This window comes from Strix uralensis, chromosome 3, assembly GCF_047716275.1.
Source record: "Strix uralensis isolate ZFMK-TIS-50842 chromosome 3, bStrUra1, whole genome shotgun sequence".
NCBI classification, from domain to species: Eukaryota; Metazoa; Chordata; class Aves; order Strigiformes; family Strigidae; genus Strix; species Strix uralensis.
The window spans coordinates 111,489,807-111,505,433 of record NC_133974.1 but is presented as its reverse complement, the minus strand read 5'-3'; the positions used below and the strand labels follow the sequence as shown (position 1 = coordinate 111,505,433).

Below are 15,627 nucleotides of genomic sequence, written 5' to 3'. Positions count from 1 at the left end.
ACTAGTGAAGGGAGTTTTTCATTATTGCTACATTTCCATAGACAGCCTTACACTAACTGCTGCATTAATTGCTTCAGTGGAAAAGTAACAGCAGGGTATATTGCACCTGTATTTTTAATGATCTTTAAAGTTAGGTTTGCCTTCTCCCTCACGTCTCGCGTCTCCTGGGGGGGATGTTTCTCATCCTGGGGAGATGTTTTAAGGGCGCTTTTACAATGTTGCTGGGCAGCTGAGAGATTAAAGTCTCGTTGGAGAACAGTTGACGGTAGAGGGAAGGGCAACGGCCCCCACAGGCCACGCTGCCGGCGGGGCGCCGCCCCGTTTCTCCGCTCCTGCCGTGCCGGCGGCGTCGCCCCCGCCGCCCGGCGCCACGGCCGCGCGCCTCGGGCCGCGGGGCTGAAGCGGCACCGTGGAAGAGACGCGTCCCGGCGGCGGCACACCGGAGCGACCGGCCGCGCCGGCTGCGGGCTCACCTCGTCTTGCGTGGGCAAGCCGTAAGGTGAGGCGGCCCAGCCTCGACGGGCACCGGACGAGGGTCGCGTCACCGCACGGAGCGACGACACTAGCTTAGAGCTTTCTAGGCCCATGAAGGCACCGTGCCACGCTGGGCGCACCTCGGGGCGCGCTTTTCTCCGTGGCTGTGAGGGACGGCAAAGGCAATAGCGTTAAACCCTCTGCCGCCCCCCCGCCTAGCAACAGCCGTGCCCTTCTCCCATTGGCTGGCGGGCCCTGGGCGGGCTCCGCACAGCCCAGCGCCCCCGGGCGGCAGGAGGGGGGTGGGGAGGTAGGTGTGCCCCGCCGCCCGATTGGCTGCGGGGGCTGCCTCGCGCGCTCCGATTGGCTGCGAGAGACGCCATCTCCACCTCGAACTGCGCGGCACGGGGCTATGGCGCGAGGGGAAGGCAGCTGAGGAGAGGAGAGCGGGGCGGGCTGAGCCTGGCGGGGCCGGGCCGGGGGCTGTCTCGGGCTGCCGCGGCGCCGAGCTCACCCGCGGGGAACCGGCAGACCGTAATCACATCCACACGCGAGGGGCTCTTGGTTGTTTATGTGGCAGCTAAGAGCTGGGTCGGCTGTTGTGAGCCGGCCTCAGAGAGTCCTGTGCTCAGTGGGGGAACCTACTGAAGAAATAAATGAATTTGCTCCTGTCTGAAAATACCTTTCCTCACGCTCCATTTAGTATCTTGATTTTTACAGTTACAGACATCTCAGGTTTGTTTCCTTGGTTATGCCTTCAGGGTATGTCCTACTTGTGCGGTAAGTTTCATTCCCAATGGCTATAGTCAAATGTTACAAAAATGAGCTCAAGACTTTAATTTTAATGTAATATGGCTTAATTATGGTTCTGTTGCATTCTATTAATGCTATTTTAAAAACACACAATCACAAATGGGAGGAATGGAGATTTTTTGGTAGATCTAAGTAAGCATGTACGGCTATGAGGATCTGACAAACAGCAACTTTTTCTGGAAAGAATTTTTTTCCATTTTTCAAAACTTTGAATGGAAAAAGAAAGATTGAAGGCTCCTTCCACTGAAAAAGAGCTTTATCAAAGTGGAACTAAATTAAAGAAATCTACATAGTTGGCTTAGGGCACAAGACTTAGATAATTAGTACTGATACTGAATTAATTGTTGTATCCCCTGACATACAAGCTCTACTGAAATATTTCATTTGAACAAGGCATATAGAGAACTACTGCTCAAACTTTTTGTAGTTAATTTCTCCTTTTTTTTTTTTTTTTTAACAGGAACCTTTACTTACCAAAATGAGACACAATCTGGTGTGTCAGACACCTCCCACTGTCACTGTTCGTGTAAAATCGAGCGCATCCAGATCACATCAGCAAAAAACCCTTATTAGACTAAAGCGGCCCACTTTTAAAGACCATGAAGAAAATGATGAAGAAAAGGTTCCTAGTCATAAATATAAATGTCCAAAGGGACCATGTCTAGTTATTCAGCGTCAGGAAATGACCGCTTTCTTTAAATTATTTGGTAGGTTAATAATGATAGATATCAATGTATTGACTGAACAGTAGAAAACTATTAAGCAAGTATGTTTTCTAAAGTCAATAATTTTGGAAGTGCTTTTTGTAATAGATACTAATGGCCATATCTTTGTCTAAATGTATTTTGTGATTATTTTGGTGTATAAATATTTAATGCTTAGGTTAAAAATACAAGCAGGGCTACCAAACTGATAAATAGTATCTTTTTAAATTACAAATGAAACCAAGGTGGTATGATACTTTCTTTCATGATCATTTCCCTTTCCTATTTTCTCTTATATTTCAACAAATACATGTAAAACAATGTACATCTTGTTTTACACAAGGCTTAAAAAAGGCTGGACTCCCAGTCTTATAAACACGTTATTTATTGTGGGAATAAACATTTATGGGGAGAAGTGGAATGAGAAGAAAAGCTGAGGAGTTGTAGCATCTCTTTTGCATTTGTGTCTCTTTCATATGAAGTTCCGTGTTTAGTGAAGAGATTAAGTAACAGTGGAAGATTACACTTGGTTTTTATTTGAACCTTGAATACAGAAGTGAATCAGATAATCCTGTTACAGTACTTGTTCACAGACAGTGATGCACTGACCACAAATAATCACGCCAGTATTGCCTTATAAAGGCTGTCAGGTAACCAAGGTGCAGAGATCTCACCAGTCTATGGTTCATCAGAAATAACGGCATGCTAGTAGATGGAACCACTTAACACAGGAAGAAATTACATAAATAGAAAAGACACTGGTATTTTTCACCTTCACTTGCTATTACTGAGAATGAATGAAATGCACTCACTAGATTTTCCACCTTGCCTTTCTGGTAGTTCATCACTTACGTTTTTTTCATACCTAATCTCTTTCCCCCACTTCTCTGTTCTCCTCTGCTGGGTCTAGCTCCTTTGTTTTTATTTGGTTTAATAAAAGGACCATCTGTTATTTATTTACAAATATTTTCTATCAAAACCAATTTTGGTGTTTGAAATGCTACAACTTTCTTTTGTTGCAGATGATGATCTAATCCAAGACTTCCTTTGGATGGACTGTTGCTGTAAAATTGCAGACAAGGTTAAGTGTATTTCCTTCTTAGTTAATAGAACATATACTGAGTGAAAAAATCTGTCCTTAATCACTTGATACTGTAATGCAAATACAGACCATGATGTTTTTTAACGTGTTCATGTGGAAGCTTCAAGAAACTCAATTTATGCTTGTTGATAAAAATGATGAAAATATTTTGGTGCAAGATAAATGCGTGAAGCATTTTAGGAAATGACATACTGAAATAATATATTGATACTTTGTTTTATATTTTAAAACAGTATCTCTTGGCAATGACTTTTGTTTATTTCAAGAGGGCTAACTTCACAATAAATGAGCATACCAGAATGAATTTCTTTGTTGCTCTGTAAGTACTTTTAAATTACCCGGTTTTATTAGCATAAACTTTGCATTATTTTATTCCTTTGTTTATGCCACTGATAATCATGATATACAATGGGACTCGTTTAACGAGCATGTAGTTTTTGGGTTCTATATGAGGTGTAGAAACATAATCTACATACTATATATAAATAGTGCAAATTCAACATTCCTCCTCTGAGGACCACCTGTGGGGAATAAGCCTGAGCAGCAGTGAGGGGACGTTTGTGTTGGTGCAGTGATACACAGCGTGGCATTCTGCCCACCAAACTAAATCTGTGAACTTCTTTAAGCATTACAAGAACTAGATGCAGGACAATACATGACAACATATACATAGCTCACACTGCCTGTTATAAGACCCTATTTTGTATCTTTGCCAGACTTTAAGTCATTTGTACTGACATGTTTCATCATGATAGGCACCTTGGGAGTAACTTTTTATTAGTTTCTGTCAACATGATTTAAGTCAACTGTAAAAATGTTGCTAGAGAATTTCTGAGAATTTTTTTGACAGTTCTAAAATTTCTATACTTTGAAACAGAGGTGCAATCAGTAATGTCTTTACCAAGCCTATATAATCTCCCTGTATTTGGCTATACCCACAGAGGGATTCAGCATTTTCTTTCATAGTGTTATGGTGCTCAGGTCATCTTTTTCTGTAACAGCGCTTCTCAGATGCTCTGACTGGCACACAAGCGCAGGGAGAAAGATGTCTGTTTCTTCTCCTGTAAATGGTATTCTGGTAGCATCTGTAGAGCACGGGGGAGGAAGCTGTCTGACTCCACTGAAGGGAGAAAAGCCAGGCCACGAGAAAGGGACAAAGGGTCTGGTGAGACCAGGACTACAGGGAATATTGGGGTTAGGAGCACGTGAGAAAATTGGGGAGAAGACTGAAAGTCATAATTTTTTCAGGTATGATTTCCAGTTTAGTATTAAGTGAATCCAGAGGAAATAGTATTCTCCCGTTGTCTGAGAAGATGATCCAGAACCAAAAGTAGCACATGAAGGAAGGGAGAAATATGGACATTAAAAAAGTCATTTAAGGTTCTCATTTACATATGAAGGTAGACCTGTATTTAGTTGTTTTCTGCTTATTTAATGTGAGCAGCATAGTTTTCCAAGAATAGCTAAAATCCACGAAGTAGACAATGTAAAGTTTAAGATTTCATAAGATAGTTTTAAGCTTTGTTTGGAGAATCAGTCAGAAACTGTTCATTTTAGTGCAAGGATATCTTGCCAGTTTGGAGAAAGCTGTCAGGACATGTTCGTTCTTGCATATCTACTCATTTAGGACCCTTCAGGGAAAAGCAATTTTATAGGAGCTTAAGTTTTTATTTACCCAAATGACATATATGCACCCTTCTGATTAAGAAAATACTGTACTCCAGAGAGAAGGCTGTATTGTCTTAGCAGTTTTTCTCACAATACTAGGAAAATGAACCACTTCAATATTATATGTTACTGTTAGAAGTCATACTAATATAGTGATTTAAGATTGAATATTTACAAACACCAACATATATATGTTTGAAGGTATCTGGCAAATACAGTTGAAGAAGATGATGAAGAATCAAAGTATGACATTTTCCCATGGGCTTTGGGAAAAGCCTGGAGAAAGCTCTTCCCTGATTTCTTAAAGTTAAGAGATCAACTCTGGAGTAGAATTGACTACAGGGCTATTGTAAGCAGACGCTGCTGTGAAGAGGTAGGGAGTTTTCATACTGTAGATGCTGAAACTACAACAATTAGTACCAGCTAACAATCTAGCTCTATACAAATAATTTCTTCCCTAAAGTGCCATGGGAAAGAACAGATGCAGCTAAAATGTTTGTCCGTTTGTCCTCCATGAATTTTTTCTTCTGCTATTAAAATACATTCTTTGAAACTGTGCTTTTAAGGTAAACTAGAATATTTTACATTGCACTACTGTTAAAAGTGAAGTTTTTATTGATTAGAATCTTCCTGCTTTATGCAAATATTCTTACTTAAAATTTACCATTGGTGTTTCACTTCATTCACTTTAGAAATAATTCTGTGTGTTTGCTTTACAAATTATAAGTCTGTACACAAGTAAAACCTTCAAATAAAAATCCCAGCACCTCAGGTGAAACTTGAATCCCTTCAAAATTAATACTATAACTTCAAGTGACTTTTTAAGGTAAGGGTTTTTCACTGCATTTAAAAAAAACTGACACACCTTTAGCTATTAATTATATAATATTAATTTACTATTAATGCAGTGTTACAACCTACATTTTTCAAACATATTGGAAGGGGAAAAAAGACATTCCTCACTTCTCAGGTGGAATGTATCTGTCTGGAGAAGCCCTGTCATGTTCTAAGAACATGTTTACTACAGCTGATGGAATACTCTAGAATCCCATCTCTGGGGGTGGGATTGGGTGCTTGTGGGAATAGTACCAGGAACAAGGCAAGTGTGGGTGCTTTTCCCAGCATGCCCTGCCAGCTTTCAACGGTCAGTGCAGTGACGTTGTGAACCAGAAGATTCATCCAGCTGATGTTTAGTAGTTAGTAAAAGGCACCATCTTTAGTCCAACGTACAAAGCATAAGCTGGTATCTGTGATGACTCACATGAACATACAAGGCTGTAAACTGTTGCGTTTCCACATCTGATTCATAAATGGTTCACTTACTTGTGCCTAGGGTAGCAAACTTTCTAGTGAGACAGAAGCAGATGGATAGTAGATGATATCCATTTCAGCTACATAGTATTAATTCTCTGCCATACGTGAACTGGATCCCTTGTTTTCAGCTGTGTTTTCCCACTACTCTCACGGTTTCTGATCTGTTCTGAACGGCTGTTCTGATAGGTGATGGCTATTGCTCCAACGCATTACGCATGGCAGCGAGAACGTTCTACGCACCACAGCGGAGCCATGAGAAACTACGAGGAAGTACCGCTGCCCCGAGAACCTAGCGCTACTCCTACAGACTGCTTGCTTTGTGGCAAGAAAGGAAGATATGTACGTCTAGGATTGTCATCATCTTCCTCCTCATTTACTGGCACTTTGGAGATGGTGGAATTACATTCACCCCAGAATATGAAGGACACCTTTGCAACTGAAGAAATGCTTGTTGACTCTCCTTTTCATTATGCCCAAGGTATGGTTTAACACTGCAAATAATTTTCAGTTAGTTTAGGCAACTGAGGCCACATTTGCCCTTCAGACTACTGTAGGGAGTACTGTCCCCTTCTTGGTACAACAGGAGACTACCTCTCTGTGGGAGCAGACGCCCCCATTACAAATGCAGTTACCTTGGCAGAACTGTGCTTTTACTGCCATAGTTTCATTTTCACACCTCGTCTCTTGACTTCCTGGAAGTACCAACTGCTTTATATTCTGTCTCTTCAAATTACCTTCATCTACTATGGTAGATTTTGGGTTGCGTTCCAGTCTGTTTAGGCATTTATTACTATTCTTACGTTATAAATTAGATTGAAAATCCTGGTTTTAACACTTAGGATTGGCTAGAAGGAACAGTAAAAATACTGGTGTGTGTCATGTGAGTTAAAAGAGTGTGTGTTACGTGAGTTAAAGCCCTCTTGTTGAGAGCACTCTTTTTAGAAAGGGCAGCCTGCTCAGTTGCTGTCATCAGTTTGGACATACCTTAAATTGCAATTCACATTTTTCTTTCAGTGTATCTCAGCTGTTGACAGTTTATACAAGACTTCCTTTTAAGACTGGGGTATGAGTAGAAACAACACAAGAGTATTGTGAAAATGGTTTTACATAATTGAATCTTTGCCCATTAATCTACTCAAAATAGCACCCTGAGCCTTTGTATGAGAAGCCTCCATTACATACAGCAGTCATGGGGCAAACACTCATTGTTTTATTTATTACTGAGTGGAACATGCTTGAGATGTAAACTTCCTGGCAGAGCTGTATCAAGGCCTCAGTTCTGCAAAGATACTTTCATGTGTTTAACCACTGCAGAGTTCTTAGTATACCTATTTAATACAGGGTTACAGTTATTTATAGCTCTATTTTTCATTTGCATATGTTCTCACTAATATCCAAATTTTCACTATTATGGTAGGATTGTGTTACTGCTTTTGACAGCTTCAGTACAACTGTGATTCTCAATGGATCCCTCAACTTCTGAAAAATTTGGCATTTGAAGCTTCCTTGAGAACAAGTCAGGTGTCTACAACACATCACTTAACACATTAAATGTATTAAGCATTAACATGTGCTTATGTGGAGACTTACATGAGACTAACATAATAGCCTTAATTTTACATCTGTTTTTACCTGAGAGATCTTGCTTTTCGTATCTGACAATGGTCGGAAAAAACTGTGTTTATTTTGACCATGTAGGAATGCTTTATATATAGCAAAGTTCACAAATCACCAGGCCAATTTCAGCATAGGTGCTGGAAGTGAACCAAAGCTCTACCTGTCAACAACCGGTCTTTTTCTTGAAACAAGCACAGCTTTACCAAGAAAACAAATTCAGTGAATTTCAGTTTCTCTTACAGTTGTGCATTTAGAACACTGTTCTTAAAGAAACTGATAGCTACCACTCGGTAGCTAGTGAAGTCAGAAGCTGCTTTGCTTGCATTTCAAAGGGCAGACTTTGATCCATTATTTTCTTTTTTTCTCCTTATTTCTAGTAGACTGTCAGAGCCTGTCGAGCAAAAGAAGGCCAGGTGGCACCTTGAACCAAGACAAATCCATGGCTTGGTTTTCAAGCAATGAAGAATGAAATACACCCGATGAGACAGAAACAGATACTGTGCTTTGCAGAACAATCTGTGTGGCATCACACCACCATACGTGATGATTCTGTTGCTGTTCCCTTTAAATAGTAGGTGGGATTTCCAACTTTATATGCAGTAGAAATCAAAGCAGTCCTTACTTAAAAGTTACACAACTTGCAAAATGTAGCAGGTACTTTGTAACACTTTATTTAATTCTGATACAACACTCAAATTAGCAGCTAACATCTCAGCAGCATCAAGCAAGTGGTGGTCGAAACTTTCTCAGCTTGGTAAGGAATGCTAATTAAAAAGCAAAACAAGTTACTACTTCAGTATTTCAATACACACAATGATTATTTTATTATATGTTTTATTTCATGATATAGTAACATGTCAAATGCTAGTACAAAAAAAAAAATTTTTTTGAAAATGAGATACCACTAAACATTTAAGACAAAAAAACATTTTCCAGGTGTCTTACCTGAATGAGCTTCCTGCCAATAAGATGGTCTAGCAACATAAGGCACCGAGCAGTGTGTTTCAGCATCGTCAGAAAGTGATTCTGTAAGAAGTAAATTTTTTTTAATTCTTTCCAACAAGTTTAAAACAAACATGCAGACTAGAGTTGCCAGTGTGCATGGTTTATTTTTCCCTGATGTATTTTCATTTTCTTTTTGCTTCTGTTGAAGTGCTTTCTTATCACCTATCAGGACATTCAGACCTGTTTGCTCTACTATGGATTTTGCAAATCTATGCTAGTATGAGGTATCTTTTTTGGATTTGCCAGAACAGCATGATTACAAAACAGAGCACACTGGTAACGTTTCTTCTATGGAACCCTTAAGCCCATAAGAGTCCTCTAAGGCAGCTACAGGATGAGTAGAGGAATGAATTTTATTGAAAAAATAAAAATTTGAAAACAGTAGTAGCAGAGCAGTTGTTCTTTATTTGCAGATTGCAATTTATTTTCTATGTAGTCTAGATTTTTAATAAGATATTTAAACTTAAATAACCATTAATATATCTTTTTTCAAACCTGACAAGGTCTAGGCTGTCCAAAAGCTTGTCTATTCTTCACAACAATCTCAGCTGACCTAAGAAAAATATACTGCCTCTTCCTACAAACTTTGCCTTCATGATATCCTTGGATTATCGAATTGCAGTAACAGGATATCTCATCAGCAATAATGTTCTTACCATTATATTCACTTTCTTTAAGAACTAGTTGATCCTGAATGTGGATTTCTTCATATTCCTTTTGAGGCGGTTCTTCAATATTTTCTTGAGTTTCCACCATTTGGCTTGATTTGGAATTCTTGATTTTAGCAGGGAGTACCAACCAATTTCTGTGAGTTACCTCAATGATCCTTTCACACAAAAAAGGGAGCTTGCAGGTCCGTATTCTGTCTAAAAGGTCAATAACCTGTGTGATGCTTTTTGAAGAAATGCAAAGGATAAAGTATTATTTTGAAAACTCAAATCATACACTGTTAGTCTCAATTCTAATGCCTTTGTCCCATTCTTGAGGTTACATGAGTCCTTCAATTTTAAGGTAAAGGAGCTAGCAACCTGACTACTGCACTGGAAAACAGCATGGTTATTCTGACGGTGTCATTAAGTGAAAACTTCCACTGACCATAATGAGAACATTCCCAAAGTAAAGGCCAAAGGATTTGGCCAAGTATAATTTATACTGAGTGCAACTCCCCCCCCAAAAAAATTAAATGGGGAAAAAAATAATTTTGTTAAACATTTAATTAATGCTGGATGTATATTTAAAAAGATGTTTGGTTTTGTAACAACGTTAGGTGATGCCTGAATAAATGCCTAAGTGCCAGAAGTAAATACTTACTTGGCTAAATACACAGCGCACACACCACCCTGTTTCAGACTTGGGTGTACAACAGGCAGAGCAGACTGAGGTTTAAGCATATCCAGAACTACCTGCAAAGAAAGATACGTGTTTTCCCAGTAAATATCTATCAATTTTTCCCATTACAACAATGCTTGAGAAAACAACGTTTATCTACAGAAAATGAATGCATACAACAGCAGTATGTAATCACAAACCAGTTTTATTACTGTCTCTCAAAATCTTAGTGAAACCTGAGGTCTGTATTTACAAAAGTCCTTGCTACTTCCAACTGAATTTCTAGTAAAACAGCAAGTAGTGCTTCACCAATGCAGTAGTCCTGTGTTAACGTTAAACCTCCCACTAATTAAATTCCATAATGTTGACATTAATAAAAACTTTTAGGAGACTACATTTACTAACACCTCTGGATATCTAGTTTTCAAATGTAGAAAAGAAAAATAATGTTTAAGTGCATCTTTATCACAAAAAGATCACACCACAGTCTCAATGTCTAACTTCGTTTATTTCAAGATACAGAAAACTCTGGTCTTTGGCAGTTTATCCATCTTCTGCTAGAAAACATTCAAACTGTAAAACAATGGGATATGCATTTCTGGGGACTGTTACATTTAAAGTTTTAAAAATTACATTTTTACGCTATTTTATTTCTTTGCTCCAACTGTTTAACGCAATTGTCGTTTGTTTAAAGCACTGATGTTAAGTAGTTTGCCTGCTTTACATGGAAGAGTGGTTAACATCTAGCTGTTTTCCCCAGCACGCCTCCCTTTACAAAATCTGGATATAAGAAGCAGGACAGGAGAGCAAGCAATAACATTCCTTACTCTAACATAGGCTTTTGTTACATTGTGCATTCTATATAGCTGATAGAAAAATGTTTACATATTTGTATTTTCAATAAACCTATGTATTTTTCTTAAACTTAATGTTTAAAATATATGCCTTAGATACAAAAATATCAACGTCTCCAAAATACAAGAAAAGGTTTGTCTTTGCTTACAAGACAGCAGTGATTAATTGTAGTATTTCTGTACTACAGCCATATCACTCTTTCATTTGGAAAACTGTAACCAAAACCTTGAAAATACTTGTAATCTGACAAAAAAAAATTTCACAATATTTCTTTCGTTGATGAGGATCTGATTGTTTTTTCTCATGTTAAACTAGATATGGGAATCCCATTGCAAGTGTGAGCACTAAAGGTTTTAATGTCTGAAGGAAAGATAAATGTCAAATGGGAGGATTTTTTGGACTTACTGCATCAAGTGTTACAGATTTCATATCTGCAGCAGCTGTTGAAATGTCTTTAAGAATGAAATTCACGTTATCTGGCCACTCTTGCATACGTCCTATTTCCCACGCAGTACGCCAGTGCTTGTAATTCTTCTTAGCTAAATTATGATGATCATCCCTGATTTCATAACTTATAACACGTCCTTCAGGCCCAACTGAAAACAAACAAAAGATACTAGACTTATTACTTTTCTCCCCTGTAATAAAGAATTTAGAAAAAAGTAGCATAGTAAATGACAGAAGTACAGCTTTAAATTCACTTGAAGAAATAATCACACATGAAACAATCAGAGTTTATTTTTTCTTTACATGTAAAACAAATATATGCAGATGAAGTGCTGGGTTAGTTCATTTACAGACTGAAATCCATCGATCCACAGATGAAATAAAGCACAGCTGTAGTAGTACAAACTGTTCCTAACCTGCCTTCCCCAAGTAACTCCTGCAGCAAAGGAGAACCTGAGCCTCTGCGGCCCCAGCCATCTAGGGTTCTCTCTCCTGCTGTGATCCACCTAGGGTTCTCTCTCCCGCTGTGATCCACCTATAGAGGGTTCTCACCGGAGGTACCAGCAAGCGGCAACATTGCTCACCACTCACAGATGCTGTAAAGCTGACAGACAGTGACTGCTCCTGTTGTTAGCAAGATTTGAAACTGCTGGGTTCAAATTTTTTTGACAATCCTAATTTTTACAAAGGTTTGCTGTTTTCCATGCATAGTTCTTTCTCCACCTGTCCCTTCTCCGGGTTGGGAAAGGCTAAGAAAACCCCCCCCAGCTGCTCACTGATCTCAGCCCCTTAGACAAGTTTTCAAGTGTACTCTTTGATTTACACAGGCTTGTGTTACTTTCCTGTTATTGTCTGTAACTGTAATAAAATTGTTTTATTACTTGTTTCAAGTATAAATTTACTATCCTGAAATTTACCATACAACCCCAATACACAATGTAGCATTACTAGGAAATCCAGGCACAGACAGCAGCCCAGGCAATGCTGTATTGCTCTATCCTTGTACTACTCTAATTTTTCAAACCTACCACACCATTAGCTTCTCTTTCTCCTTGCTACTTTCTGATGGGCCAAGACAGTTTTCAGCAATCAGCAGCTCAGCGGGTGAGGTTCTGTGATTTTTTAAATCATTTTAGGTTGGAGTCCCCAGGCTCCTTCCCTCACCTGTGTGATCCCACTGTGAATCCATTCAGAAAACTGAATAAAAGAAGGGATGGGTTTCCCAGCACTCTCCCTGATCCAGCTCACCCTGGATCAGACAGAGGCCAGAGGGTTTCCGCAGTGTCGCCCCTGATCATCCTAAGCAGTTGTAGTCACAGCACCAGCTCCTCAAGATTATCAGTTTGGAACTACTGGAAGAATAAAATTGCTCACATTGGGGTCAGTCTTATTCCTTCCTCGTCTTGTTCCAAAAATTTCCTATGTTTTGAAACTGACTTATGGAAAAATAAGGACAACTAGTTAAAAGAGCTAGGCAAAACTCTTCATTATTGTGAAGCTGCAGTATGTCACGTTCGCATACTTATTTTCCAGTTCTCAAAGATCTTAAAGTCATGGCATATGCCACATTCTTAACACAGTCTTAACTTTGTCCTGTTGCATGTCAGTAGTTTCTGGGAAAGATTAAAGAATGGAAAATAAAACGTAAAATGAGAGTAATATGAAGAGAGGAGATTAATGAAATCTTTAAATCATCAAGAATTTGGAACTAAGGAATAGCAATAGGAGGCTGAAAGAAGGCAAGGGAGCAGAGGTGCAACTGTTGACCCCAAAACCTGGGCAGAACATATCTCAAGACCACCTACAGCTGACCATCTTGGGGCAGCATGTAATGGGTGCTTGTTAAAATAAGCATTTTCAACTGAATCAGTATGCCAGGTGGAGATCACTGCAGCTAAAACAAAGGACTAAGAAGGACAAACTGTTCTGTCTCAGCAGGGGACCCTCCAGATTCCCTTTGCTGCTGCTGATGTGCCCTCACCAATTCTGAGCTCCCGATGGATCTCAGCGCTGTTGTTTCTACCATGCCCTGAGTGTAACCATTCCTAGCTCCTCGTGTTACGCTCAGCAGTGTGACCGGGCATCCCAGAGTGGGGCTGGATCGATGACACTGGTAACATACCTGCCAAATACTGAGCTTCCTCAGAAAAACCCATGCTTCTAAAAAGCCTTGCATTGTTATCCTGGAGCACGTGCCAAGGGACAGCAGATATACAGCACTGCTACACGGGAGAGTAAGAGAAAACTAATTTGCTGCCCTCGAGTTCTAAGGTTATTTAATGGACTTGAACAAAAAGAGCAGCTGATCTGTTCGATTTGTCTCCCTCAAGAGAGCGTAAGAGGAAGCATCACCTCCCACAGACACTTGGCTGGCTGTAGGTGGGAGCACTGAAACGTTTTCTATCCCGAACTGTCGAATGATGCAGAGTACAACCACAAAGGCAGCCCAAACTGTAAACGTTTTACAAAGACAGCATGGCCTATAACAATGCTTTATAACACACATTGGAAAATAGTAAAAAAGAAACATTAGTGCTGAGGTTTCACCAAAGCTCAGGATACGGGGTACTTCTCAGGCTCAGTGACCACTGCTGGCACCCTCAGCTATTCAATTATACTCCGATGGTGGGGTGCCCATAAACCCCCCCTTTGAACATAAGCCTTCAGGATCTGCAACTCATGCTCTTCTGCTGTCACTTCAAGACCATCCATGACAAGGTTCCCATCTTTACCCTCAAAACTCCTTCAATATTGCAGAGAAGGGCAGTATTCTGCAACAGTAGATATACATTTGAAAAAACCCCACCAATATGAAAACCAAATTCAAATGGTGTTTTGTTTTTCAGGTGTGTGCAAAAGCAATTACAGCAAACAATTCTGGGGTTATTATTTTGGTTTATTGTCCTTCTTTTCTTAAGGAAGTTGTTCTATCAGAAGCCCATAAATCAAAGAACTCTGAAAGGTGGTTCACTAACAGGATACCTACAGATGAGATGAAGCTGAAGGGTGAGGTTTCACCCTCACTCACCCTGCTGAGTGCAAAGGCTCTCACCTCTGAGCATTAAGACCTAGATCAAACCAAGCTAGCTATAACGTGAAAAAATAACAGCGTGCATCCACATAAGCATTTTCACTGGTACCCAGCGATCCAATTATTCACGTGGTCCATCAGGATGAGGAAAAGGAAATTGAGAAAGGCAATAGACTGGAGAAAGAGAGTACTACGGCTAAGCCAAAGCCAACAATAACAATGGCTGAAACTCCCTGCAGAGCCTTTGATAACCTTCTGTACTATGGCCCTCAAAACACAGTCGGAATGCTTTGCAGACCCTGCACTGGCTCTGGCAGAGATGCCATTTTCCCTCATGTCAACAAACTATGTATGAACTTATGAACTGCAGCAAAACATGTAAGAACTGACCATAAATATACGGTCAAAAGAAAGGCAACGTGTGATAAGGGAACTGCACTGCTTCAATGTTTTCTAAAACTAGGTTCTCACCTGCTCTTGACAGAAACAAGCTCATAGCACCAGACCCACTGCCAGTTTCCAAAACAGTGTCTCCCGGGTAGATATCCATCATCGTTAAAATAGCGCTTATATCCTATGGATGAGAAAAGCATGGCACGTTACTAGTTTTGGAAACTAAGGGTGACATTCAGCCAGTGACCTCCCAGACACCCACCAGCCAGCCCGGCGAGCAGCCGGTACCTTGGGGTAGGCGATGGTGGGCCCCCGCGGCATCAGCAGCACGTATTCCTCCAGCGAGGGCCGCCTCAGCAGCATCCACGTCCCGGTCGAGGTGCGCAGCACCTGCCCGGGCAGCTGCCCGATGATGTCGCGGTGGGGCAGGATGCCGCTGGAGCTGGCCAACACCGAATCCGCCGCCAGCCGGCACAACAGCTTCAGCGTCGTGTTGTGCTTCCTCCGCAACTCCGCCAGCACCAGCTCCCCGGCGCGGAACGAGCCGGGCCGGGCTCCCCCCGCCTCAAGAGGGGCAGCCGCCTCCTTCTTTTCCTCCTCCGGGGGAGCCTGAGGGGCCGCCGCGCACCGCCCCACCGCCGCCGCTTCCTCCGGCGGCAGCATCCGCCTCACCCGCTCCAGCGGCGACAGCGACGTCTCCCACGCCCGCCTCCGAGGCCTCCTGCCGAGGGCCACCCCATCACCGGAGGAGAGGGCGGAGGAGGCGGCCCGCCGCAGCTCGCGCCAGGCCCTCATCAGGAGCGAGGCGGGAAGTGGCGCTCGCCGGCCGCCCCGCGCGCCTGCGCCTGCGCCGCGCGCCCGATGACGCTGGGATG

The 15,627-nt window shown here is 41.3% G+C and overlaps 2 protein-coding genes across 4 annotated transcripts; one reads left to right on the top strand and one right to left on the bottom strand.

The window, feature by feature from the left end:
• The first annotated feature begins 387 nt into the window (after positions 1-387).
• SPDYA (speedy/RINGO cell cycle regulator family member A) lies at positions 388-9,080 on the top strand. Of its 3 annotated transcripts, none has more exons than XM_074863933.1 (7): positions 388-499; positions 1,748-1,994; positions 3,014-3,072; positions 3,327-3,412; positions 4,963-5,134; positions 6,262-6,553; positions 8,073-9,080. In XM_074863933.1, the coding sequence occupies exons 2-7, from the start codon at positions 1,766-1,768 to the stop codon at positions 8,159-8,161; spliced, it is 927 nt and encodes a 308-aa protein (XP_074720034.1). In that variant the 5' UTR covers positions 388-499; positions 1,748-1,765; the 3' UTR covers positions 8,162-9,080. The 3 variants fall into 3 exon arrangements, with proteins under 3 accessions (XP_074720034.1, XP_074720032.1, XP_074720033.1); XM_074863931.1 differs by having other exon boundaries at positions 8,070-9,080; XM_074863932.1 differs by lacking the exon at positions 388-499 and adding an exon at positions 1,035-1,254 and having other exon boundaries at positions 8,070-9,080.
• Positions 8,341-15,581, bottom strand: TRMT61B (tRNA methyltransferase 61B). Its single transcript, XM_074863930.1, has 7 exons — positions 15,041-15,581; positions 14,831-14,933; positions 11,287-11,477; positions 10,009-10,100; positions 9,354-9,589; positions 8,638-8,718; positions 8,341-8,456 (listed from the first exon to the last, which is right to left on the bottom strand). Exons 1-7 carry the CDS (start codon positions 15,545-15,547, stop codon positions 8,413-8,415), a joined length of 1,254 nt encoding a protein of 417 aa, XP_074720031.1. The 5' UTR covers positions 15,548-15,581; the 3' UTR covers positions 8,341-8,412.
• Positions 15,582-15,627: the final 46 nt, after the last annotated feature.

Coding starts and splice junctions, on each gene's coding strand:
- SPDYA (XM_074863931.1), top strand. CDS start 1,766: ATGAGACACAATCTGGTGTGTCAGACACCTCCCACTGTCACTGTTCGT. Junction 1,995..3,013: donor CGCTTTCTTTAAATTATTTG/GTAGGTTAATAA, acceptor CTTTTGTTGCAG/ATGATGATCTAATCCAAGAC. Junction 5,135..6,261: donor GCAGACGCTGCTGTGAAGAG/GTAGGGAGTTTT, acceptor CTGTTCTGATAG/GTGATGGCTATTGCTCCAAC.
- TRMT61B (XM_074863930.1), bottom strand. CDS start 15,547: ATGAGGGCCTGGCGCGAGCTGCGGCGGGCCGCCTCCTCCGCCCTCTCC. Junction 8,719..9,353: donor TAAAGAAAGTGAATATAATG/GTAAGAACATTA, acceptor TACTTCTTACAG/AATCACTTTCTGACGATGCT. Junction 8,457..8,637: donor TTGGCAGGAAGCTCATTCAG/GTAAGACACCTG, acceptor CTTTTTAATTAG/CATTCCTTACCAAGCTGAGA.